We start from the raw sequence: 26,707 nt of genomic DNA, 5'->3' as shown, positions 1-26,707 counted from the left end.
CATGACAGCAGTGGTGCTGAGAGAGACAGCCTCTGTGTTGCGCAGTCCATTAGCACTAAGGGAAATAATTAGTTTTTCCGTGATGACTGATGAATTGTTTTAACTTGTTTATAAACATTAAGGCTACATCAGCAAAGCAGCGTTTCCTAAAATATTCAGGGCAAAGAAGTAGAACAAAACCCTGTGCTTGTGGATTCTGGCAGCATTCAGCTATTGGCCCTAACGATTCGGTTTCTTTGATTCTATACAACATTTCCATTATCCTCACCAACGGACAGAATCCTCCTACAAATAAACAGAAACTATGAAAAATCCTCCCAAGATGAAAGGTCACTTATTTCTGCAGTGTTTGGCTAACTTTCAGTCCCAAAGAGAACTGAACTGAGTACACCCGTCATGAACCTCAATCATGGCTAAGTATCAATAATAACCGGTATAAGGGCACCAGGATGGTTCCAGGGAGCATATGATTGTGTATTTGAGGATCCTTCCGTGGAGATCTTTTTGGGGGCACCTGGGTGGCTTAGTCGGTTAAGCATCTGCCTTCAGCTCAGGTCATGATTCCAGGGTCCTAGAATCGAGCCCCTCATTGGGGCTCCTTGCTCAGCGGGGAGTCTGCTGCTCCCTCTCCCTCTTCCTGCTGCTCCGCTGGCTTGTGCTCTCATTGTCTCTGTCAAATAAATAATTAAAATCTTAAAAAAATAAATTAAATAAAATTCTCTTTAAAAAAATACTATGTTTTTTGTACTCTTAATTGCTAGAAATAATGACTTGCTAAATTCCAACTTGGGCTTATTAACTCCTGGGTCTAGATGCAGTTCATCACTGTGCAACAGTGGCTGTTATGTCTACAGGATGGAAATTGAAAATCCCGTTTGAACACCTACAAGGAGATCATGATGGTTCTGCGCAGTGATTACATTCGAAAAGAAAAATATATCACTTTATCTTTCACGGTCTTACTGCCTTCTAACTGCAAAGTGTTATCCTGGGGAATAGGAAACTGATTCGGTCTCAGGCTATCTGTGAACATTGATTTTTCTATTTTCTTTCTAATTTCTGAAATAGTGAAGGAAGCTTGGAATCAAATGATCACATCTAATCAGACAACAAAAAACCCAGAAAAATCATAGGTTTTCTCTGGATACCGGAGAAGCTTTTTGTTTGTGATGATGAGAGCTTATAAAATGATGGTGATGTTGTACTTTAAGCCTGTGGGCCACCACTTCTCAGTATCTAAAGAATATATTTTAGTTGTTGGAAAACTCAGTGATGTCTTCTCATTTTATTCTTCTGAAAATGTTCAACCGTGCATGTTTTCACATCTGTAGATAAAATAAATGACAACAAGATGTTAAAGAAGAGTAAATGTCCACAGTGGTTTAGAAGGCTCAGTGGTCAAAACCTTCATCCTAGTTGACCTGCGCATATCATAAGAAGTGTTATTCTTCACCCAATAAGTATATTTCCTAATCCATATGTGAAAAAGACTAGACATGTTTTAACATACTGATTATGGCTTTTTGACAAAAAAGCCATTCAACTGGTTCATTGTTCCTGGTGCTTTTCTCTAGACTGATGGAGTTCTCCATGCATTACTGAGTAGAGAGAGGATGCAGACTCCAGAGGTGTGGTGAACAATCACTCACTAATGACAAAGGAAGGAACCGTCTTGACAATAGCAAAATGGTGGTTGCCCCTTTATAGATAGCACTAAGATTAGCATCTCTAATCGTAGAACAAGTTGACAGAGGATGGCTCTTGAGGTGATGCAATATGAAGTCCCCTGCCAATAATGCCAAACTGTAAAGAAGCCATTTGACATAACTTTCAGTCTCTAGGCAGTACAAGGATGTAGGAACGTGGAATGACACTCCAAGGAGATGGTCAAACTGGCATATGGTAATGTGGGCATGCAATAAGAAAACTGGCCTGGTCCCTTCAAAATATTCATGTAAGGAAAAAAGTGTTGAGGGGACTCTTCAACATGAGGAGAAACTAAAGGGGCATAACAGTTGAGTGAAATCTGTGTTAGTTATCAAGTGCAGCATAACAAACTACACCAAGATGTCGTGGTTGAAAGCAACACACATCTATTATCCCCTAGCTCTCGCAGGTGAGAAATAGGGTAGAGCTGACCCAGGTGCATCTGACTAAAACTGTCCCCTGAGGTGCCAAGCCCCTGCCAAGGCTACAGGCTCATCTGGAGTCCCCCTTGGGGGATGAGGGAAATGGGACAGGAATGGCTTCCAAGCTCCTCACGTGGTTGTTGGTTGGCCTCAGGTCCTTCCTGTGTGAACATTTCCACATCACTGCCTCACAACATGGTCACTGGCTTCTCTCAGGGCAAGTGATTGAGTGAACAGAGAATGACCAAGGCAGAATTCCTGGCCTTTCTATAACTTAATCTCAAAAGTGACATCCTTCCACTTCTGTATTCTTGTCCTCGGAAGTGATTTGGTAAGCCCAGCTCCACGTGAGGGGCCAAGGTGGCGGGATTGCATGATGACATGAAGACCAGAGAATGATGATCACTGGTGACTGTCGTAGAGGCTGCCAACCACCACCTGCATGAAGCTGATGGACTCTAGTGACAGGAAGAACAGATCTGTGACAGGCGTTTCAGGGCCAATCAGGAAAATTGGAACCTAAGTTTCATACGGAGTAATATTAGAGAATTCATCTTAATGGTTATGTAAGAGAACCTATATACCCTAGAAGACACAGGCTTGAGGATTTAGATACAAAGTATTATATCTGCAACTTATTTCCTAATGATATACACACATGCACATAAAGACCTACACTTACACATGGACACATACATACATCGATGGAAAAACATAGATAATAACGATGATTAAATCTAGATGGTGGGTATGTGGATGTTCATTATCCTATTATTTCAACTTTTCAGTCTGTTTGGGAATTTTTCCTGGTAATGTGGGGTAGAGTGGTGTCTTAGGTCAGTTTTACTTCTGCCTTGTTCCAGTAAGTGGGGGGAAAGGGTAACACAAAGCTTGTAAGGCCCATTGAAGATACTATAGTAAAAAACTCCTAGTGTTGATGGCCCCAGCTTTCTCCGGGCCCCCTTGCATTCTACAGTACTTTATTCCTAAATGCTGATGTGCACATGGTGACCACTTTGGGAAAGGATGTAACGTTTTATTGGGAAAGCAGGTGCCGGGGGATGTTCACTACAGTGGATTTGATGACTAATCTGCTTTTCTTTGGGAGATGTCCTGCTTTCACCATATAACCTCTCTCCACTCCCTCCGGACTTTCCATTATGGGCAAACCCTCTTGGATTGGGACTCTCTGAGGCGACTTGCATCTGTTGATCAGCTGTGTCTTCCCTATAGCTACTTTTCCAGCCATTTGGTGGTTTTCCAGACCATGTGGTTTGTGGGGTTGTTAAAGATACTATGCTTTCTTTAATCCTCTTCAATGTTGTATTTTAAATTTCATTCCAGGCCACAGGTGCACATTCACTGATATTAGGAAAGTTGGCTCATTTATTCTTTTCTAGTCCTGTTCTGGTCAAATTGTGAATCTCCACAGTGTAATCATTTATTAAATTGCTTTTCAAGTGATCTTTAAAAAGCTGTTTGTATGACATTCTGCACTTTCGACCATGAGATCATACCCCCAGGAATAATTACTAAATCTGTGTTAAATTTTTCTGCCTCTTTTTCTTACCAGTTCCATTAGCCAATCTGCATCCAAAACCATTATCGACTGAGGTTTTTTTTTTTTTTTTCCCCCAGACATTTCCATCTTCTAACAGTATATTGGTTGTCAAAATGAACATCAGTGATAGAACTTAGTAGAGACTGATCTGTGCCAATTACTGCTGTTCTTAGGAATATTTGAGTGGGACAAGGCCTTCTTTTTAGGTATTACATATTCTGTGAAATCCTCAGTACTTCCATAATTTGACCCTAAGATGAAGACTTTTCTGGTGGCACGGTCATCATCTATCCACTGTGGAGGATGGAGAAAATACAAGAAAGCATCGGAGTATTACACAGTCCACTTAACCCTACCACCCAGGAGAAATCACAGGTAACAGTTTGGTCTATTTCAAGCCATCCTTCACCACCAAGAAAGTCTGGAGGAGATAAGATGATTGCTTGTAATAGGAAAATCAAAGATAGACTAAAACAGGAAAGAGTAAAAGATGTCTGAGGGGAGGAAGGCCAGCTAGAGCTGGTATGGTGGCTCCATAAAGCTTTCAAAGACCCAAGTTACTCCCAGCCTACTGCTGACCCATCTCTAGGCTCCCCTGCCTGCCCCCTACCCCAGGGTGTCCCATCCTCATGGTCCTGAAGGGTTCAGCTAGTTTACTTGTCAGCTCTGCATTTTAGCCAGTAGGACCGAGGAAGGAAATTAGAAGCAGGCTGACTCTCTGCTCTTCAAAGAGACTTTCTGGAAATGGCCTAGGTTTCTTCCATAAACATCAGATTGGTCAGAAGTTAGTTGTGTCATTGCAAGGGTGGCTGGGTGCAAAGTAGGAGTCTGAGAAAGAGAAGAAAGGGGAGAATAAACGAAAGGCAATATTCCAACTTAGCGTGGCAGGAATTCTCCTTAGAGGGACAACGAATGACTTAGGTGTCCATACATACACGTCTGTGGGTTTATTTTCTAAGATTTCTACAGTAAGCTTACGAAGAGTTACTCTCTGGAAAATGCTGATCTCATTTGTTTTAGAGTAATTAACCATTTTGTTTGAGAAAAAAAATCTGTGCAAAAAAAGTATTGATAGTCTCATTTTGAAAAGAAGTAAACTGATCTTCCAGAGAGACCAAGAAATTTTCCAATACTACAGAGTTTACGAGTGATGGAAACTAAGCACTTTCAGAGATCTTGTTTTAATTTAGTGCTTGTTTGCCCAAAGTCACGGTTGCTCCCTCAGAGGAGAAGGGATGTTTATTAAACACCTCAGTGTGCCAAGTGTATACAGTGCTTACAGAAGATTCCCAGTCTACGTCATCATCCCGACCAGGGGTCAGCAAACGTGGTCTGTAAAGAGCCAGACTGTGACTATTTTAGGCTTGGTGGGCTACAATCAGGAATATTTTTGAGGTACTTAAATAACCAAGAGGGAAACATATTCCCTTTTGGGCATGTACAAGTGATTCTCAGCTTGTGGGAAGTGAAAAATCAGGTGCTAGGCCCTAGTTTGACAACCTGTGTTCTGCAGAGTCCGGTGAACTAGACACCCAGTGACAGGCTCATTCTGCAGATGAGTGAATAGTAAGTAACTCAGGGCTCAGCTGTTCACAACACTAGTGAATAGCAGGGCTGGGCTTGGACCCGTGTTCATCTGACTGCAAAACCCTATATGATGTTCTGACTTGGCTATGCCGTGGAGCATGTGAACTCCTGTGAAAATAGAGGACATTCTCCTCCACTGGAAAACCTGTGAGGCCCAGAGGATTTCCAGGCCCTGATGGGAGCATGTTGGGCACCTCTGTCTCACTTGATGCCGTGGTGTGCCTCCAACACGTTGAGGGACCCATTAGGAAACCACCTATAAGCTCTTGAAAGAGTGAGGCCATGTCTAGTTACAGGATTGGTTTCCCTTCAAGTAAAGATGGTCTTGCCTTTTGGCTTCAGTGCAAGCTGAAATCTTTGTGTTTAAACAGAAAAAAAAAAAAAGATAATGTTTTAACTTTGAAAAGAGATTCTGAGAGCTTATCAACAGTCTTGGCTTTCCTCATTCCATTTAAATTATGCTATGATTGTCTTTAAAGAGAAGGCCCAGAGGCCTGGATTGTCCTCCAAGGGATAAACACTGAATGCAGTGTATTAATCAAGAATGGCAACAAATGTGCCCCCACACAGAGGCCTGACTTGCCGAGAGCCTCACATTCAGAAACAAGAAATGACAGACGGCCCTTGGCGCTGACGAGGAGGGGCCCATTTAAGGAGGTGTCTTGTGAGTGGAGCATGAAGACTGGGGTTGCCCAGTGGCTTACCATTAATTGGCTCACAATAGCTAGGGGTTTGAAGCAGCTCAGTGGGAAGGGTTTGTGAACCTGTGTAAACCCCCAATCCCCTGTGTTGCGTTCCCACGCTTGCCCCGCTCCTTGCATTGCAGTTTGTAAATTCTTGTTCTTACAACAACCTTAATAGGTAGGTATTGTTCCAGCCTTATAGAAGGAGGTGTGAAGTCGAGTGAGATGAAGTAATTCCCAACCTCACACCCTTACAGAGGGTGGAGTTGCATCAGTGCAAGGCTCAGGTCCTTCCCACAGATGCTGGTTACTGCCAGCCCAGAGCGTTGTGTTGGAGATGTGCCCAGAGCATTTCCTCCACCGCTTTAGTCTCTCAGATCCATACCTGGCCTTGCTGGCTGGACTGGTATCCCAATTACACGTATTTAATTTGTGGTCCCTATACTCATCAAATATATTTAAGAAATGATGTGAATTTTTGAATTCCAAAAGGCAGCTACTAAGCATCTGGAAAACTAGTGAGAAAATAAAATTTGTCTCACTCTGGGTATTGAGGCTTGCTGCCTAGCCACACTGGAAGAGAGTGGTTGATTTTTCAATAAATGTGATGAAATAACACAATTCAAATAGACAGATGGTCGAAGTCTACAGAAGTGATTGGCTGTGAGGGTAGCACTTGCTTTGAGATGGGAGCTCATAGGTTTTTTAAAAAGTTCTTCTAAATAAAATATTTAGAATCAACTTCTTAAGCCTTTTGAATGCGGTAAAGTGATTAAATAGTATTCTTTATCAGGCGTTGAAGAATTCAAGTGCAGAGAGGAACAGCATTTTATGGGTCTGAGGCCTTTTATATTCGGAGGCTGTTTACCTTTCCAGCCCCATCTCCTGCTCTTGGGTATCACGGGTTCGGTTTGTTTTGTTGGTAATTCCTGCCATAAACTTTACTTCCTCACATCCACACAGTTGTTTCTTTGCCTCTGACTCTCCCCCTTGCTCTTCCTGCTGGAGCTTGGTCCCTGTCCACTGGCTCAGTCCCCTCTGCTTCTCCATTGGCCCTGGGGGACCCCCACGGTGCAGGAGGGGCCTCCCCCCCGACTCCCCAGAGTTCTTTTCTCTCCACTAGGTCCGCTGACTTTCTGCCCGCAGACACACTTTTCAACATTAGACTATCACAGTGGAAGGCAATTAACTGCATCAAGTCTTCAGACTTTGCCTCCTGTCATCACCATGGGCTTCTTTTGCAAAGTCTGAAAACCCACTGACTTGCAGCTCCCTTTGTGGTCAATATCAATATAAATCGTTAAAAGCATATTAAGAATTAACATTCATTAGTGAAAATAGACTAAAAAGTGATTGGATATACAGCTAACAATGAGGGCTTTTTAGGAAAAGATTTTAAATGTAACTACTCCAAAGTTAGAGTCAAATTTTAATAATGTACTGCTCATGTACAGTGATGTGAAGATTTTATTTTTTCTGGCCCCAAAGAGTTTTTGTGGTTGTTTGGGTTTGGTTTTGTTCTTCCCAGAATAATAAAATGTAGCAAATCAATTCCAGTTACATATCCTTAACTATTCTCTCACACTTGTGTTCATGAGTGGAAAGATGGTTCAAAGCCATATAGAAAGACAGAAAATCTAAAAAGGAATAATGAGCCTTTGGGAAGTTCTAGAGATTTCTGGAACGAGATGTTCTCTGAAATTGAATCAGATCTCCAAAACCCCTTTTGAAAGGGAAGCTCTATAACCTATAGCTAGAAATTGTTTTACTTTGAAGGTGTCCTGCAGCTGGATATGCCCAGCCTTGGTCTCTAGGGTCCCAGTGTCTTAGCTTATTCTTAAACTGGCCAAAGCAGAGGATGTTTTGGGAGCCTCCTCTTCTCCCCTAATTCTTGGAAAGCCCCAATTCAAAAGCTGATAGTACCAGGAATTTTCCAGGTCAGTGAAAAGAATTACATCCCCAGGGCTGCTTAGCCCACAGATTGGAGGAAAAGGAAACGAAAACAATTCAGTTGGTTCTGAACCAAATCAGTCGAGGTGCAGAGCTATCCTCATTTTTCCAGCCCACACCAAAGCTCATTATTGGTTGCACTGATGGCATACAAATTTTGGGTTGAGATTTTGAAGGGAGGTCCTAGAACCTGATAATAAGAGCATTCTAATCGCACTGAGGTGGTCTGCCAATGTAAATGTGCTCTGCAGTGGGAACGTGTCACAAACATGAAAACTGACATTTCAGGACAGCCCCCTTAGACCATGACCAGAAGGAAAGGATGGTTTCTTTTTATTTTGTTTTTTAAATGGTTGGCTGAGAAGAGGTATAATTTATAGAATTCAGGTGATGCTTGAAATAAATAAAGAGGAAACGTACAAGGTTATTAAATGCACGTGTATTACCTCCCCAGCTCCTCTTTATGTTCACATTATTTCCTATTGCTATCCTTTTCAGAGATTCCTATTCAAAGTGATGGTGGGCACATTTTGCCTGGAAGCCAGCAAATTGTCTTATTTTCCCTATGTCAACCCCACCCCCACGATGTTCAGGGGAAACCTTTAATTCTGTGATTCAGGGAAAAATTTCAAGTTTGTATTTAGGGCAAGAACGTAGCTGAAAAGGAAATACGTTGGTCAGTAGGAAAATAGGACTTGCTGACTTTTGTCTACAGGTAATATTCTTGACAGTTCATCCATATTTTGGGAAGTGTGTAAAACTGACAGGAACTACACTGAAAACCAGCCAGACAGGTATGATAAGCAGGCAGCTGACACTGGCTGGGATCCCCATGTTCTCAACAGTCAGGATGGTTTACTAGCCTCTGAGGAATCGCTCTCTACCTCACTATCAGTACTGTAGAGACTTGCCTTCCTAAAGGGGACAAGTTGCCAAGTGCTTGAGATGACAAAGAAGGTCTTTCTACAGAGAATCTTTCATCACCCAGTTCCATGAGGGGAGCAGCAATGTAGGTACATAATTGCTCCCCATCATTAGTTAGCCATTAGAATGAAATTCATATTAACCAATAACAATATCCCCGCCATTTTCCCCCCAAATCCTTTCACTCTAGCATACAGTGAAGAGCTGCATCTCAGTTGATAATTCTTGAAGATGCCATTTTAGTTGAAATCGAATTCACCAGGTGACATCCCTGTCTTGCAGGCACGTCAAATCTGGTTCTAATTTAGATCAGCAGTTCAGAAGCAAATTATTTGCCCAATGCAGGGAACAGATATTGCCTTCTCCCTAACGTCCATCTGTGGAGCCCTTGGAGACTTTGTGATGAACGGATATGTCTAGTGGGAAGCAGCTTGTGACCCAGAGCAGTGGGCACATGAACGAGAAGCCTGCGTGTCGCAGCAAAGCCCACAGGTGCTAATGTGGAAGAAGGCATCTGGGGACGTTAAGGACTTCTGAAGCTATTCGATTTGGTTTCCCTCTCTTTCTTCATTGGACCAGGAGTTTTCTTGTTAAGCTAACATCTCATTTCCTGAAAGATTTCCTGAAAGATGCCTTTCCATTTCAAATATATCCAAGAAACCTTTTTATTCTGACACTTCACACAATCCTGAATTGCCTAACAACTGATAAGGATCATGTGGTTCCTGGGGAGGCTCAGAACAACGCTTTTTTGTAAAGCTGTCTGTGTCCTTCTGGAACCTGCTATTCTACAGGGGGGTAAGCACTAGGCAGCGTCTTTAACACTTAGGAGGAAACAAAATGCTAATTTTGAGTCACTAAGCAGGCTAATTAAAATAGAGGGCTCTATTTATAGGAAATGCAGATTTTGAATACCAGAATTTCCAGTTGGAGGGGATTTCAGAATTCATCCTGTCCAGACCACCAACCGATGGATGACAAGTTAGCTATTTTGCGCCTACATAAATTCTCATGGCGAAGAGACTTACCTCCTCTCAAAGGAGCTCATTGCATTTGCAGAATGCCTCTCGGCCTCCCCGTGACTTATTTCTGGTGGGCTGATCTCTCTCCCTGTGTCGCTTGAAAGCAATTCCTATTTAATTCAGTTTGTTGTTCATGAAACATCTATTAACATCAGCTCTGTGCTGAGCACTGAGCCAGATTCCGGGGCTGCTTGCATGAAGAAAACATAGTCCCTTTGTCCCCAAAAAGCTCATAGTCAGGTAGAGGCAGAAAAGGGAAAACAAGCAATTGTAGGGCAGTGTCATAAATGCCCCGTTAGGAGTCAGCACGGAGCGATGCAGGAACACAGTAAGAAAACACATAACCCAGATTTGTGGGCAGGCTTTCAGGAGGAGGTGACATTTCAGGTCAGTCCTGAGGGATGCATCATGGATTAATAATATTAAAACAACGTAAGATTTTTTTAAAGGATTTTATTTATTTTGGAAAGCGTGCACAAGTGGGTGGAGGGGCAGAGGGAGAGAGAATCTTAAGCAGATGCTGCACTGCTGAGCGCGGAACAGGACATGGGACTCGATCTCCCAACCCCGAGATCATGACCTGAGCCGAAATCAGGAGTCAGACACTAAACCGACTGAGCCCCGCCCCATGCCCCAAACAGTATAAGTTTTTTGAAGAGATTAAAAAACGTTTTCTTATGGAGTTGGATTTTTCCCTTCTTTTAGAAATGTGCTCATAATTTTTAAAATGTGTCTCCTCATTTCAGGCTGTGACCGAATTTGTTCAAACAAAAAAAAGAGCAAAATGTGATAGATTCTGGGGTTTCCTAATGGATACTTCTAGAGGCTGGGAAACCGTCCAGAGTCTCTGCTGACCCAGGTGGGATCAGCTGGACTCCCTCCCTGGCTGAGGGGCTCCAGTGAGACTCCCGGACTCTCACCTGTGCTCTGGGCTTCCCACGAGGTACTGTGTGATCCTCTGAGCAGGGCTCCGAGCTCAGTACCGTGATCTGCACCGCGGGTCATGATTCTTAGGTTCACCAGTTACAAGGAATAAAAACCGTGATTCTGGGAGCTAGGGGCTCTAGGTGTTGAAGGAAGGGAAAGCCACCAGCTGATGACCGAATACTGAGCACACCCGCTCTGCTTGCGCGGACCTTGAGCCAATGGTAGCAGCCACCATTGCGGGGGAGGGGTCTGGATGGCCGCCGAGGCCACCATCTCAAGTGGGCTTCGGGGGCTGCTTCCTTCCGATCGTCCTGTGTGGTTCTGGTCGACTTGGTCAATGTTGACAAACATGTTTCCTGCTGCTCAACTTGTCACTTGTCCACACTCTGAGAAACAGAGGTCCATGCTTTATACTTGAGTGGCCCTGAGCAACCATTTGGGGACTGCTGCTAGAATTTTGTTGTATTAAAAAGTTCTATGTGTGGGACTGTGTGTGTGTGTGTGTGTGTGTGTGTGTGTGCGCGCGTGTGTGTGTGTTCCTTTAAAGTGTTAGTTATTTTACTCCTAATCTGTATATATGCATTTGTGTATGTATGCATGGTGTGTGTGTGTGTGTGTGTGTGTGTGTGTATGAATGAGATACAGTATGTATTATATAAGATTTTTTTAAAGAAAAGCAAATATTCCTCAAATTCTTATTCTTTTGCTACCAAATTAGAATATTATCAAGATAGAGTGTCTTGCCTGCTATTTAAGAATTTTCTGAGGGCACCTGGGTGGTACAGTCAGTTAAGCGGCTGCCTCTTGTTTTCAGCTGGGGACATGATCTCCGGTCCTGGGACTGAGACCTGCATCAGGCTCTGCTCTCAGGACAGAGTCCGCTTGAGATTCTTTCTCTCCCTCTGCCCTTCCCCCACTTCCAAGTTTGTGCTCTCTCTCTCTCTAAAAAATCTTTCAAAAAAAAAAAAAAATTCTGACCTAATAGTACATCAAATGGTTACTCTAAAAAAAATGTGGAACACTTTAATAGTTAAAAAGAAATCAGATATTAGTATAATTTTATTTAAGGTTTTGGTGTATTTGGAGAGGAAGTGATAGGAAGACATTCCAGTACAGATCATCACTAAATCTACAGACATAAATCCTTCAATACATTTATTTTTTACTTAAAATTTTGGCAAGTTAGTAGTTTTTGATGTATTGATTTTTATAAGACTTTCTTCTGTATACTCAAAAGTTTATTTGAAGCTTTTTGTTTCTTCCAAGTGATTTTTTTTTTTTTTAGATTTTATTTATTTATTTGACAGAGAGAGACAGCCAGTGAGAGAGGGAACACAAGCAGGGGGAGTGGGAGAGGAAGAAGCAGGCTCCTAGCAGAGAAGCCCGATGTGGGGCTCGATCCCAGAACACTAGGATCACGCCCTGAGCCGAAGGCAGACGCCCGACTGCGCCACCCAGGCGCCCCCCCCACACAAGTGATCTTTAAGACCAGCACAGCCCACATGGTGGGTACATCTTGGGTCAGGCAGTAGCGATTTGGTGTCGTAGTGACCATTTAGGATCTGGTTTAATAGGCTGTGTAGGCAGCTTAATATAAAGGAACTGCATTTTCAGCATTGTGCCCTTAAACCAGCCTACACACAGTGACTAGGCAGTGACTAATGGAAATCAAGTTTTGGAGGAGGAGGACAGGTCACATCTGAGAAAACAGCTCCCACGCTAACCCAGGGTTCCCCGTGCCTCCTGGAGTAACGGCCATGCCTTCCCCTGACTGGGTGCCACGAGGGGTCCACTGCCCGACTCCCCACAAGGAATCCCAAACTCGAATTCTTCCAGCTGCCACCAGTCCCTAACTCATGATCTGACTTCCATCTGCAATGGACACAGAATTCTTTGCTTTTCCAGAAAAATGCTAAATTTGGAACAAAATGATAAATAGGGGGCTTGATAAGTATGTCCATGGAAGCCCCCCTGGTTTAGTTTTTACCTTTTCTACCTGCCACTTAGAGTGGAGTCTCTTTTTCCATTTGAGAGGAGTGAGTGAATCCAGGAGGAGGAATAAAGAATTCTGAGAAGAAAATGATGACGTCATGCTTATTATTAGGGGTATGCATGTGACTACGCTTGCCATGCATCGTGGTGAACAAGTAGATTAAAGTTTCATTTTGGTTTGTTTTACTTACTGTTTTCAGAAATTTTTGTTGTGGTTCAGTGCCTTTTTTTTTTGGTCCCCCCAAAACACCATTTGACAAAAAGACAAAGATTTTATTTATTTGAGAGAGAGCGAGAGAGTGAGCATGAGTGCAAATGGGGTTGGGGGCAGAGGCAGAAGGAGAGAGAGAGAATCTCAAGCAGACTCCCCGCTGAGCAGGGAGCCTGATGTGGGGACTCGATCTCAGAACCCTGAGATCATGACCTGAGCCGAAGGCAGACGCTTAGCTGACTGAGCCACCCCGGCATCAAGACAAAAGTAAAACAGATTTCCAAGATTCTGCAACAACACCAATGGTGGGAAGAGCCATCGTTCGAATGACAGATTTAGGAGAGGGAAGAAAAAACTATGGGATAATTTGCGGTGACTGTGAGGTGCTGTGAGTGACTTCTAATTACAGAAATGTCAAAACATGAATGAAGCCTGCATCTTTGGCTTGAAAAAAACAAAAACAAAAACCAGAAACTGGGGCTGAAAAGTATAATAGGATTGAAAGAGGCTGAGGAGAATGAAAAACTTAACTCTGCAACAGTTGCTATCATTAGAAGTTTGACCTGATAATAAAATACACATTAAAAAAAAAAAAAAACACCTTGAGACACTTTTTATGCCTTTTTACTAACTTCGGTAGATTTTATTTATACTTGTCAAGAGGTTCATTAATGTTAAGTCCTATTTAGTTAATTCCTCTAAGACAAAGCTTATTCTGGCTCCAAATTCTACTTAGCTTTGACAGCAAGGGGAGACGTGGTTTATTAACAGGAAGAAAGAGACAAAATTGTAAATGCTCATTAGGCTTTGACACCAATTCTAGAGGAATATCAGGAGCTAACACCCAGACAGTTCAATAAACAGCCAGGAGTGAAATGCAAGGTCAAGGCTATGTTGGGAGCTGGAGGGAAAGACGTATCCTGTCAAAGACAAGAGCAGGAATTCACACACGGTTCAGTGCTTCCCTCACTGAAGGTTGGCAAAGGACCGCTTCACCAAAGATAACGTACACGTTCCAACCTCCATGCTTTTCCCTATGCTGTTCTGCATGTCTGAGGTGCCTTTCCCTCGGCTGTCTTTCCAGATGGTCTTCCACCTGCAAGGTTTCCCTTAAGTACCCCTGCTGGGTATCGTCCTTCCTGACGGCCTGCTGGGTATCGTCCTTCCTGACGGGTCCATCCAAAGTCTCTAAGGACTCCAGTATCAGGATAGTACTGTGTCTTACAGACTGTTGTATTTGTTTTAGGTAAAAGCAACAACACCAACCACCACTGACTTGAATTTGACTCTACCTCTACCTAGTTTCTGTACCTTTTAGAAAGTCCTTAAGCCCATCGTTTTCTGATGGGTACAAATGGGGAAATTACTTTAATAACCTTGATACAAAGTTGGCCTGAAGCGGAAATGAACTTGGCATCTAAGTAAGCACCCAGCAAATGAGAGTTTTCGTGATTACCAGCATGGCACTTGATATGGTCAGTCATTCCTGTCTGTGACTTCTGTGACGCTAGAATGTGAGTTGAGAACATGCAAGGTATTTTTCTGTGTAATTTCATTTCTTATAATAAGATTGATTCCCAGCCCTCATGCGTAAATCAGCTTTCTCTCGGAAGGGGTGGTCATTCTAGTTTTATACTACCTTCAGCATAGATAATACTTCAAAGTTGACAAAACAGTCTTCGCTGTTATTTGACTTCTTGTTATTCTATTTGACGATTTATTACATTCCCCATAGTGTCCTTTCCATAAAGTGCTTCACTTATATTCATTAAATGATAGTTCTTCTGTCTGACCAACCATTTCTTAGAAAAGCATTACAAGTTAAGTGTGGATTCCCTATTTGCCAGTGACTTTCCTCTCTGCTTTATCGGCAACTGCAGAGTTTTGTTTTTGTTTTGTAATTTTTAAAAGATTTTATTTATTTGTTTGCCAGAGAGAGAGAGAAAACGAGAGAGAGCACATAAGCAGGGAGAGCAGCAGGGAGAGGGAGAAGCAGGCTCCCCACTGAGCAGAGAGCCTGATGCGGGACTCAGTCCCAGGACCCGGGGATCATGACCTGAGCCTTAGACAGACACTTAACTGACTGAGCCACCCAGGCGTCCCGGCAACTGCAGAGTTAAATAACAATGTCTGCCCCTCCAATCCTGAACATCATCCGAAGACCAGCTCCCCAGCCGTGGCCAAGCAAACATCCCCTCATCTACCCAGGCAGATGTTCAGATTGTATAGGTATCTAGGGGTGAGTGCTGCCTGTGTTTATTGCTAAGATAACCCACGGTGACCGCTATCTCCTGATGTGGGTTGAGGTCCTGAGTCCCTTCCTACCCCAAAACCTCTATCTGATAAACAAATGGGAAGAACTGTCATTTTGCTTCCATTCCTGTTCCTCTGACGAAGTATTAGGCAAACAGTGAAGCAGCCAAAGGAGGAAAAACTGATCATTTGTACCAGTCCTTGGTTATGCGACTCAGTTCCGTTGGGGTTTCATGATCTAAATTGAGGTGGACAAAACTCAGCTGGTGTGTCATCCACGACCTTCACTAGATCTTATAAGGGAAGGAAGACTGATAATAAGCCAGTGACAGGGATTCTATTAGATCTATAATGCACGAGTCTCTTTAGCTAAATTCCCATTCATCAGAAAGATCAGAGGCTTCTAATTGCCTTTTTCTGCCACAGGATTAACATATAGTTATGTCGATTTTCCTGATGTATTAATATTCCCAGAATGTGATAGCTGGTTCTTCCTATCTGTGAGTGCTACATACCCACGCCAGTGCCTGCCCCCAGAACAGCTACCGTTCCCTTTTGCTGGGATTGAATTTAATTCCAGCTTGGTGTCTTGTGTATTCCAAGAAGAAAATGAAATTAAAGCTGAACAGGACTCAAATTTCACATCAGGATTTAAAAACATAACTTCTTGTGCTTGGTAGTCTTACATGTATAAGCTGACACGTAACGGTTCTGTAAAAATATTATCTACATTAGCTAATTCTTTGTATCATAATATGGAAGTGTTCCCAGCTGATTTCCTTTGGAAGCACAGTTCTGTGGGGTGTGGGAGAGCTCTGGCAATAGCCGGGAGCCCAGATTTTAAATCGGCCACTTTTGAGCTGTTGTCTTTGGCAGGTTACTTAATCCCTTGCAGCCTGGGTTTCCTCTTCTTCCAAACGAACGAATGACAGAACCCACCTCATAAAGTGGTTTTGGGGGTTTTGTGATACAGTGCTCATCGACCACTTAACATAGAATGTGCCAAAGAAATAGTTGCTACTGTTTATCGATTAAACCTTTTAGAAATGTGTCGGATCTCTAAAATAAATCCTAGTGAAGTGCTGCTTTCTATTGTTCATTTCGCCTACTTAGATCTTTTGTTTAAAAAAAGGTATTAGAAATAAAAGTGTCTTTGCAACAGAAAGATCAATATCGACGGCTTTGGACAATAAAGTCTAGGTCTCGGTTATTGCTGGCATGCATTGTATAACTAGCAGGTTTTTCTCAACACTATTTGACGTCATCTCTCAATTGGTTGAAGATGCTTTAAAAGGATACAAATTCAAAATAAAGCATGTGTGTATGTATGTATGTATTTATTTTTAAGATTTTATTTGACACAGAGAGGGAGAGATTGTGAGAGAGCACAAGCAGGGAAAGCAGCAGGCAGAGGGAGAGGGAGAAGTCTCCCCTGCTGGGCAGGGAGCCCGATGTGGGGCGCGATCCCAGGACCCTGAGATCGTGACCTGAGCCGAAGGCAGACACTTCACCGACTAAGCCACCCAGGTGCCCCAAATAAAGTATTTTTTTAAAGTAGGATTGTTAGACAAGAGTAGTCAGTTTCGAAGTGAATGGATTTAATTCCTCTTGGGAATATCTGTTTTAAAGTTGGGTCCTTAATTAGTTTGTGACAATGTTACCTCCCATGGCTGCTTAAATACACACACACACACACACACACACATATATATATATACACACACTTATATATATATATATATCAGCGGCATGCATTCTGATTAGGGAGCGTCTTTTATTTTTAAGAAGTTTCCAGTGGGGGCAGGGTGGTGGAAGGCAGGTGAGACGGTCCCCAGGCCTTATCCCAATAGCCTCCAGGCTGCTAAGTAATGCACTTACTGGCATCACGGACATACTCCTTACTGTCCATTGGGTTTTCATGTTTAAAAACAAACAAACAAAAAAAGGCAGATGCTGATGACCTAGGCTGCGTCCTCTATCTCTGCCATTCTGTAGGTCTAATCTCTAGAAGAGTTTAGTCAACTTAGAGCTACTGTGTCACAACGGACCTGCTGTTATGAACAGTACTATGCTCTCGGTCACACAGAGCCACAGATCCAAAAGGGCCATGATTGAAATTGGAGGCAGAGATATGCCTGTGATCTCTCCAAAAATGCAGTTTTGTTACAGAGTGAGAAAGAGAGTTACTGGCAGAGGGGTTGAATATTTGAAACCTCTGGCCTGATGTTTGAATTAGAAAGTAACCTGTTCTCTCTCTGAGTTTGATGACTTAATACAATTTAAAAAGAAAACCAGTATGTGTTACTTATTACAAAGATTCTGTGGTGGTTTTTAAATTTTGTATGAAAAAAGCACATTGATGTATAAACTATCGAAGACATTTTACACAAAGGAGTTTTTTCCCCACTAAACAAGCTAAATTCGGTGATTTTAATTTTATGCCTTAAAATCATAATAGTTGTTTTCTCCTTCCCCCATCGCACTAATAGAAGCAGCCTTGAAACTCTTTCCGAAGTGTAGCACTTCAGTCTGTTTTTGAAGTTGCACATACACGTTAAATGGACTGTTTTGTTCATGGTATGTTTCATGGTTTTAAGAAAGTACTCGCTATTTACCTACATCTTTGACCCTCTAAGTTTCCTTAGACTTTCAACAGACTGTTACACTGCTAACTGATAATCGGGGTTCAATCCAAGGAATTTGCTCAACAGAATGGTAGGAATTGTGTGCCTTCCGCTAGATTTCAAGGGTGTACGCATTTATTCCAAAGTTGGGTAACTGTGCACTTTTTTAAATGCACTGATGGGTGGGCCTCCAATTATATGATCTATGAAGGTGGCATTTCTGTAAACATAGTTCTTTTAAGCTTGTTCCTATATTGACATTACATTTTTAGTCTTTAATGCCTTGCAAGTTCCATCTACAGTGACGTCAGAGACATTTTCATGTGAATTTGTAATTATTGCTTAGAGACAGAAATTTGTGAGGGAAGGAGTTTGTGTGTGTGCACGCGCGGCCATGCATTCTTTAAGCATGGACTCTATGGTTTTATCCCCTTAGTGTGTCAACGATACATTACCCTTCCCTGGCTTCACCTCGTTCCAGTCCTCTCTATCCAAGCACAGCCAGTGGTTCTTAAATCACTAAGAACATATTCTCAGCTTTATCTGATTACATCTACTTAATGTTCTTTGCCTTCTTATGCTACCAAAACCCTGTTCCACGTACCCTCCTCTCATGCTTCCCCCATTACACACACACACAGACACACACACACACACACAGACACACACACACTTTTACCTTTTTCAGTTAGTGTGTAGGGGAAAATATGCTTGAAGCCAGACAGATAAGTTTAAATTTTTGGTTTACCACATAGTAAAGGCATAATCTGGAACAGTAGCTTGACCATTTGAACAAGAATTAGAATGTTCATCTATTAAATGGGTATGAAATGATCAAATATCAAGGTGCTCAATGAACATGGTTTCTTTCTTTCTGTATGTGCTTGATTTCTGGTCTAACCTTGATTTGCTCCAAAGTTATGATTCCTTGTCTGTCTCTAGATATCATTCCTACGTGATCATTCAAGCTTATGTTTTCCTACATTTTTTGAATGTTGTGCATTTATCCTGAAGTAATACATAGATCTCCTCTATTCAGTGGCCTGCAAAATTTTACACCAAAACTCCTTTCCAGCCTATCTTTCTACTCTGTCCCAGTACAACCATCTTATTCTCCAAACCTATTAAGTTCATTAAAAACTGTTTCTTGAGCAAACTCCCTTTTTACCCAATCTTTAATATTGGTTATTGTCATAATTTTTTAATTCAAATTCACATTTAATGATAATGTTACCATTTACCTAATATACAAATGTGCTTCCTTTAGAAGCCTATCCTACAAACCTACCACACTCAGTTAGTAGCATATCCAGGTTTTGTGGGGTCTTACACTTGTAGAATTTTAAGGTTTTTTTTTTTTTTTTAAGATTACTGAAGGACCCAAACTAGAAAGTTCAGGTATAGACCCATCAGTGGAATCAAAGTGGACTTTTTAATAAAAGTGTTAGAAAAACAATGTAGTCATTTGGAAAGAAAGTCCAAGCTATACCTGAGAGTACATGAGGCTAAACACCAAATGGATTACAGATTTAAAAGAATAAAACATAAAATAACAATAGAAAACTTGTGGTTGAATTTATTTTATAATCTTGGAGCCAAGAAATTATTTGTAACTATAACCCAAATTCATAAGCATAAATAAGCATAAATCCATATCACAATTTAAAAAATGGTTTTGCACAAGAGAAAGATCCCTTAAGCAAAATTAAAAACAAAACAATAACAATAACTGGAGAAAAATGTTGGTACACATATCACAAAGAGCTAATCTCTTTAAAGAATTCCTTGAAATAAAGAACAAAACCAACAACCCAATAGAAAAGTGGGCAAAGCTCGCAAAAGAGCCAAGGAAAGCAATGGAGAATTTTTGGTTACAGAACGCTGCAGTGATGATACCCAAAACGAGGTTTGCCTCTTGGTGGGTGTCCAGCCAAAAGACACAGCCAAGCCAAAGAAGAGGAAAAGGAAGGGTTTTACTTGCAACAACGAAAGGAGAACATGGGAGATATTTCCCACAGCAGCGTCTCCCTGAACAACAGAACTGGGGAAGTGTTAAGCTAAGGGTGCATAATACATGCTCATGGATGCGCTTTCTCAATGGGGAACATAGCATGGAAATCCCAGGGTCCCGGGTCCAGGTGTTCGATCTGAGTCACAGGGCCCAGCACCAGCCATTCCCTGATGCCAGTCGGTCAGGTATCTGAGCGCTCAGAGGGGTTTAGATCCTGCAAAGACAGCTCAGGGATGGTGTCAAGTCAGTCTTTGCTTCTGAATCCGCACTGGGAGTTCTAGCATGGATCTTTTGTCCCTGGTAGGATTAGGCTATCTCCTGGCTGGATAGTGGCTGGTCATTCTTCGTTCTTTCCCAGGATGGCCCCGGGGCCTAGAATGATTGGAAAGCTGTGTCTGGTGGTCTTTTTCCAGGAACCACTAGCTCCTTCTGCTTACAGAGACAAGATGTTTCTCTCTTGCTAGAAGTATGAACACTGAAATGCCATAGACAAGGGGCTGTCTTGGAAAGTGAATCCTGCTAATACTAGGGTTACTGAATCATAGCCTCACTTAGCATTTTTCATTCTAATGTGACAAACTCTACCATTACGTTACCATAATGGACTTTGAGGAAAGAAGGAAACAAAAAGCAAATTAGAAAACAAACAAACAAACAAACAAACAACTACTGAACACAGGTGATTAGAAATTATTACTGACTGAATCCCTGAAGATCCTTTGTAGCTAAATGTGTATTAAATGATTTGCTTATGTAACTGTACTGTCGAAGGCATACCTTGGTTAGGTGACATCATTCTTAATATATAATAACCAGGAATGGAGTTTTCTTTTGTTGACTCCAACCTCTCTCATCCCTCACTAGGTTGAACAATAATCTCTTTTGACCTGACTGATGAGGAAAAGTGACTTTAGTGAAGTAAATTCCAAGTGAATTAACAACTATGAACTGGGACCTTTTTCTAGAGTTTCCAGGATGTGAACAGAGGCACTGACAGATTAGATTTCACTCTGCAGACACCAAGATGTGTGAACTCAAGGGTGAGGTAAGGGAGAAGGAGGGGTGCGGAGATAAGGAGAATGCGCCCTGATGAGTAGGGAATGACCTTGTTTGTGTTGATGTTTGAAGAAGCTACGGCAGCCGGACAGCAGGTGGCCGGCAGTGATCCCACTGTACTGGCCGAGGAAACCTACTGGTGGACTTCATCATTGGACTTGCTTCAACAGTGGTTCGTGCACTGGTACAACCACCTGTTACACGACACTTAATCATTGAGCCCTGCCCCAAATCACATATGAGGTGGAAGGGACAACCACATCGACTTCTTTGTGACTCAAATCGTGGAGCTCTTGCAGTTGACGGCACAGACATTTTGGAGGAGAGGGCGGGGTTGTTTCTGGGGTTCCTGAAGACTGTTGTGGTGTGCCTATCTCCTTCGGACACTCTCTCTCACACACACATGTTCAACGGAAGCTGCCAGAAACAGCCCTGGAGCCTGCCGTGGGTGGAAAGCAGAGGCTCCTGGGGCTGCGGCCTGCAGGAATGGACCGGTGGGGATGGTGGTAAGGACGTTTCTCCTTGATACTGAGGGGAAGAGATGGCTTATACAGAGGCAAAAATGGTTCAATCCTAGGTAGGCTGCACTTTTTGAAAACAGGAACCTAGGTGTCCAGGAAGGGTTTTCAGCTGTGTCAATTCCTCAAGGGAAAGTGTGTTCCTCTGAAAGGTGACTTAGGGTCACGACAGCAGGCTGTCCGGCTGTCCAGCAGGAGAGTGTAAGGGTTTTCAATGTGTGTCACAACCCAGCTGAGTTTTATGCCATTTCCCTGACTTGGCCCAGTGATGGATGGTTCACATGGAGACATGGCCATGTTGGGTCTGGGAGCTTCATCAAGAGAGGTGTTTGGCTTGACATTTGCTCCCTGTTTGAATCTCAGTTCTTCAAACAATGCTTAGTAGGTCAATTGATAGAAAAAAATGGACAAGCCTCAGGAGGTGATATTTTAACTAAAAATGAAACCAAGGCTTAGGTTATGTGACTAAGCCCCTAAAACGACTCTGGTGCAATAAGAATAAATACTATGAGGAGACATAATCCTCAGGCTTGTGTAAAATGAGAATTATCTACAATTTTCAATATGAGATGGCCCGAGTGTTTATTCCAACTTGCATATGAAGCATAGGAGCTGAGTAGGAAGTGGTTTGTTGTTGTTGTTTTTTCTTGAGGCGTGTGGGCTTTCTTAAGCTGTATAAGCAAGATGAGGTTGGCATAGGTGTTTACAAGGTACTCTCTGAGATGTCTTCTCAGTTTTGCAAAGCCCTTCTGAACATTTAGCCACTGAATTGCAGTCTTGATAATGCTTTGTCTACCTACTTGCAATTATTGACAAATGAATTGCGTGGTAAGAACTAGTTCAGTGGATGAAGGGGGCCACCAGGAGTGCTGTCTTGAGGATTCTTTTGTGGTCTCAGCATTACAGACTGCCGTGATCAGTTAGTGATGTCTGCTGTGGCCAAGGGATGGCAAGGCTCAGGCATATATTCCAATACCTATCAGCCTTGATTCAGGCAACCATGCATATTTTTGAAAGATTTTATTTATTTGAGAGTCACAGAGAGAGAGAGAGAACGTGAGTAGGGGAGAAGGGGAAGAAGCAGAGGGAGAAGCAGACTCCCAGCTGAGCAGGGAGCCCGAAGCGGCACTCGATCCCAGGACCCTGAGATCATGACCTGAGCCGAAGGCTCTTAACCTCAGATGCTTAACCGACCGAGCCACCCAGGAGCCCCTAGGCAACCATATTGATATGTTAGTTATTATTTTTAAACATTGGGAAAAATTATAGTAGGCAGATCTAAGTTTATCTATATAATATATATAAAATTAAAAATATATAAAATATACACTTATAAAAAATTTATAATGTAAAAATAAAATATAAAACAAATATAAAAGCTTTAGCATGTTTGTCATATATGTATGTCTGTGTATACACACACACACACACACACACACACACACACACACGGATAGGATTCTTTGAGTTGAATAATGCAAAGTAGTTGGGGGTGCATAGTTTATCACTTTGCAGGCAGCTGGTTTCTGCACCACAACAGCCCCAGGTGGCCGCCCGTGATGCCTGCATTTTAGCTGAGCAGGAACGGAGGCTCTGTCAGGAAGCCACTGGAGCTCGTGTAGGTGGTGAGCCCCTGAAACAAAAGTGAAATTCAAGTTTGACTGGGAAAGCCTGTCCTTAGTATTATTCCTTGTGGTTTCTTCTATACACGGGAGCACACAGAGGAAGGTGTATAGATACGTCACAAATATTTAAAAAAACGGTCTAAGTTCTGAGGGAAGTAGGAACAATTACATCAATCCGCGAATATCATCAGCAACCTTCTTTGGCACATGTTTGTGAATTTCAGTAATTTAGATTTTTATGTGTCCTTAGGATATTTTAAGTGCATTTTGTGTTAAAACAAAAAGTTGTTTTCCCTAGATCAGTTGTCACAAAAGTAGTTTACAGTTTTATCAGTTCCTCCAAGACCTGAGATATTCTCTTTCCAACTCAAGGATTTTGCAGCGAGGAGGAAACTTAGAGATAGTCTAACCTTCCGTCTTCACACTGAACTCCCTTAAATTGGTGCACGTGTGCACACACAAATGCTGTTCTATTTACACATTTTATAAAGGGTGTTTGCAATGAGGGACTCCAGGTATTCCGTATCTTGTTTCAAATCCTGCTGATTCAGACAGAGACAGAACCAGTCAAATGTTCTGATCACTAGTGCATCTCCACACAGTCCTGGCCTTCCTGTTTTAGTAATAATTTCTCGAGTACCTTCTGTGCGCCAGGGACTATTCTAAGCTGCACGCAAGGGTTGGTAAATAAATATCTCTTGAGGACCTACACCTCAAAAAAGAAAATTACAAAGAATCATCCAAGCCCCGAAAGGGAAACTGGCTTTGGACATCTACCGTGTAGTTAGGCTTTGGGAGTATGTTTGCATGAACTAAAACACCTGCAGAAGGACCGAACGGCAGGGAAAGAGCAAATGCTCTTTCTGTGCGTAGCAGGACTGGGGAAGTGTATTGCACCCCACCTGTGACTGTGGATTAGCACCTCGTAGACCTCAATGTCACAGAAGATTTTTCCTTAGAACGACAGACCTTTAGCAGACGGCAGAGGCTTTGTGAATTTGAGCAGTAGTGACTTCAGCATGTTTGTCAAGAAGATGATAACTTTTCAAAATACTGAATAACTAGACGCTGTTTCCTGGGACTTGCTATATTCTATCTGTGCTCCGCAGGCAGGCGTCACATAGATTCGTTGCCAGATGCGTGACGGGGGCATCATAAAAGCCTCAAGGAAAGGCTGCCTCGGGAGAGGAGCGGCCTCCGCTGTACTAAACCCTCTTCCACAGCTGGCAATCTCATCATATACTGGTCTTTTATTGTCATTTTGGGGACGTGTGTACGTTTGCTGTCTTAAGCATTTGTCCCTTTTTCCAAGTTTATGTTTTTATTGTTCAACAAGCGAGTAGTAAACTGCAGACTTGCAAAATTGTTTTCCTTTCAAAAAACCCCAGCAGTTGTTGTATTATATTCTGCCGTGTGTGGTATTTCAGAAGTCCGATGTCAACGCCTCAGACTCCTGTACAGAACAGTGGCGGGTATGTTACTGTAACTGAAGTTTGGGGAGCAAAAGACAGGAAATTGAACTTGAAATTGACATGATTATAGTGGTTCGGTCAGTAGGTCAACAGGTATTTATTGGCCTCTCCCTGTGTGCCAGGCACTTTTGGGAAGGTAGACTACTTTAATACTGTTTCATTGGGCCCACTGGGATTTTTGAAAACAAAAACAAAAATAAAACGACTCGAGTAGAACTAGCCCGTTGGGAAGCCAGGTTGGCGAAGAACATCTGACTCCGTCAATACTCTGTTTAATGGTAGGAGGGACAGTGACTGTCTCCCCACCCAGGGCAGAGGGACACACAGCTCATAGGATAGGTACCTTGGAGGGTGTATTGAGTTAGCAATAAATTGGAAATAAGTGCTATTTCAATTAATAAGAGAATGGTAAAAATCAATTATATGTTGTGGAAAAAAACAATTAAAAATCACAAGACGGGTGCCTGGGTGGCTCAGTTGGTTGAGTGTCTGACTCTTGGTTTCGGCTCAGGTCATGATCTTGGGGTCCTGGGATCAAGCCCCATGTCATCGTCCTCGGGCTCCCTGCTCAGCAGGGAGTCAGCTTCACTCTCCCCTGCCCCTCCCCCTGCTTGTGTTCTCTCATTCTCTCTTTCTCTCTCTCTCTTTCTCAAAATTTTCTTTTAAGAAATCACAAGACAGACCTCTCTGTGCTAAAATAAAAAGACCACCCTGTTTCAATTAAGTGGGGAAAAAATGAAAACCAAGTTGTCAAAACTCATCTAAGGAAAACCTCACAGCTATACAAACATGAGATGGTTTGTGTATGCTTACAGAGAAGTCAAGGGGGATCACAACAGACTGAAGGAAGCATCACTGGGGTGGTAGAGGAGGAAACAAATTTTTTCCCCATTAAATTCTCATGTTTTGCAACATTTTGGTACAATGGGTGCTTATAATTAAGGAAGTAAATATAAATGCACAAAAAATGGACAAAGAAATATACTGAGTGAAGGACTGGTTTGCACCCAGCAGCGATTAGCGGAGTGCACATATGTGACTTTCCCATGTGATAGAACTGAAACGGAGGAGGGAACATCACTGCACCTGAGAAATTTAGATTACTGTAAGGCAGGTGTTAAATAAAAGCAGCTAAAGCCATAATACTTTTCTTAAATAATGCAATTTGCCAATGTGAGCTAATCATTCTGCAAAATGTTGTGAGGAGTTATTATTCCTGTACCTATTAGTAGCGTATTATTTCTTTGGTTATCAGACTAACAGAAATGGTAATCATTGGACACCTTTCAAAGGCTTCTGTGACATTATCCATCTTTGGGTATCAATTAGAGTCTCAGACAAGCGTTGACTGAGTTCTGACCTGTCCCCTGTCACTCAGCTGGTATGGCTCTGAGCAAATGGGTTCCATCCGATTTTCCGGTCTCAGATGGTTGGAGATGTTCCTGATGGTAGTGGGGCCAGAGAGAAGAACACATCTTTGCCCAGGACACCCTAACATTGAGTTTGATAAGGAGGTAGCCGCATAGTTTCAGTGGCTAGGTTTGACGGAGGGCAGGCGTCTTCTGGAATTGCACGTGGGCCGTGCTAACTGCGATCCGCTCGTGAAGAACACAGTTACTTTTGTTTCCAGCCTGTCCATCCTTTCAGTTCAGGTGAGTCTTTCTGCAATCCTGGAATTCATTTTGCTTCTAAACGTCAAGCAGTGAAGAATTTTCTCCTACTTTAAGGACCTCTTTGTCCTTTCCAGTTATGATGCTTTCACTCAGAAATAAGGTGACCAGCTGTCCCTGTTTGCCTGAGATGGAGGACTTTTACTGCTACTACTTAGAAAACTTCGCTGTATAGAACATTAGCAAGGTGAATTCCGGTCACCCAGGTGTCCCGGGTGAGGGGGGGGGAACAAGACCTTTATTGGATTTCAAGGCAAAAAAAAAAAAAAAAAAAATGCAGGTTCATAGGTTCTTATTGCTGCTATAACAGATTACCACAAATTCAGGGGCTTGAAACAACGTGAATTTATTCTCTTCAAGTTTCAATGAGGAAAAGTCCAAAATGAGTCTGAAGGTGCTAAACAAGGGCTGGTTCCCTCTGGAGGCTCCACGGGAGAGTTCATTCCTTGCCTCTCCTGGCTTCTAGATGCTGCCAACAGAAGGTGACTCCTG

At 42.5% G+C, this 26,707-nt stretch overlaps 1 protein-coding gene across 6 annotated transcripts in view; it reads left to right on the top strand.

The window, feature by feature from the left end:
* The window catches only part of PRKG1 (protein kinase cGMP-dependent 1), a 1,188,324-nt gene that overhangs the window by 773,511 nt on the left and 388,106 nt on the right, over positions 1-26,707 (top strand). Inside the window, exons 1-2 of one of the 6 annotated variants that reach the window (XR_005833284.1) lie at positions 21,263-21,436; positions 25,924-26,197. The exons of 2 other annotated variants lie outside the window; for them this stretch is intronic. Coding sequence is in view for 1 of the 4 variants with exons in the window: in XM_040624666.1 (XP_040480600.1) it covers positions 21,417-21,436 (20 nt within the window). In the remaining 3 variants the exon portion in view is untranslated. Of the gene's footprint in view, positions 1-21,254; positions 21,437-25,923; positions 26,198-26,707 lie in introns of those variants that run through there. 3 more of the 6 variants (XR_005833285.1, XM_040624666.1, XR_005833283.1) reach the window with 3 other exon arrangements.

The sequence above is a fragment of the Ursus maritimus genome, unplaced genomic scaffold (assembly GCF_017311325.1).
Source record: "Ursus maritimus isolate PB19 unplaced genomic scaffold, ASM1731132v1 scaffold_7, whole genome shotgun sequence".
In the NCBI taxonomy this organism is placed as follows: Eukaryota; Metazoa; Chordata; class Mammalia; order Carnivora; family Ursidae; genus Ursus; species Ursus maritimus.
The sequence above is the reverse complement of the archived record's forward strand: the minus strand, read 5'-3'. Positions and strand labels throughout refer to the sequence as shown.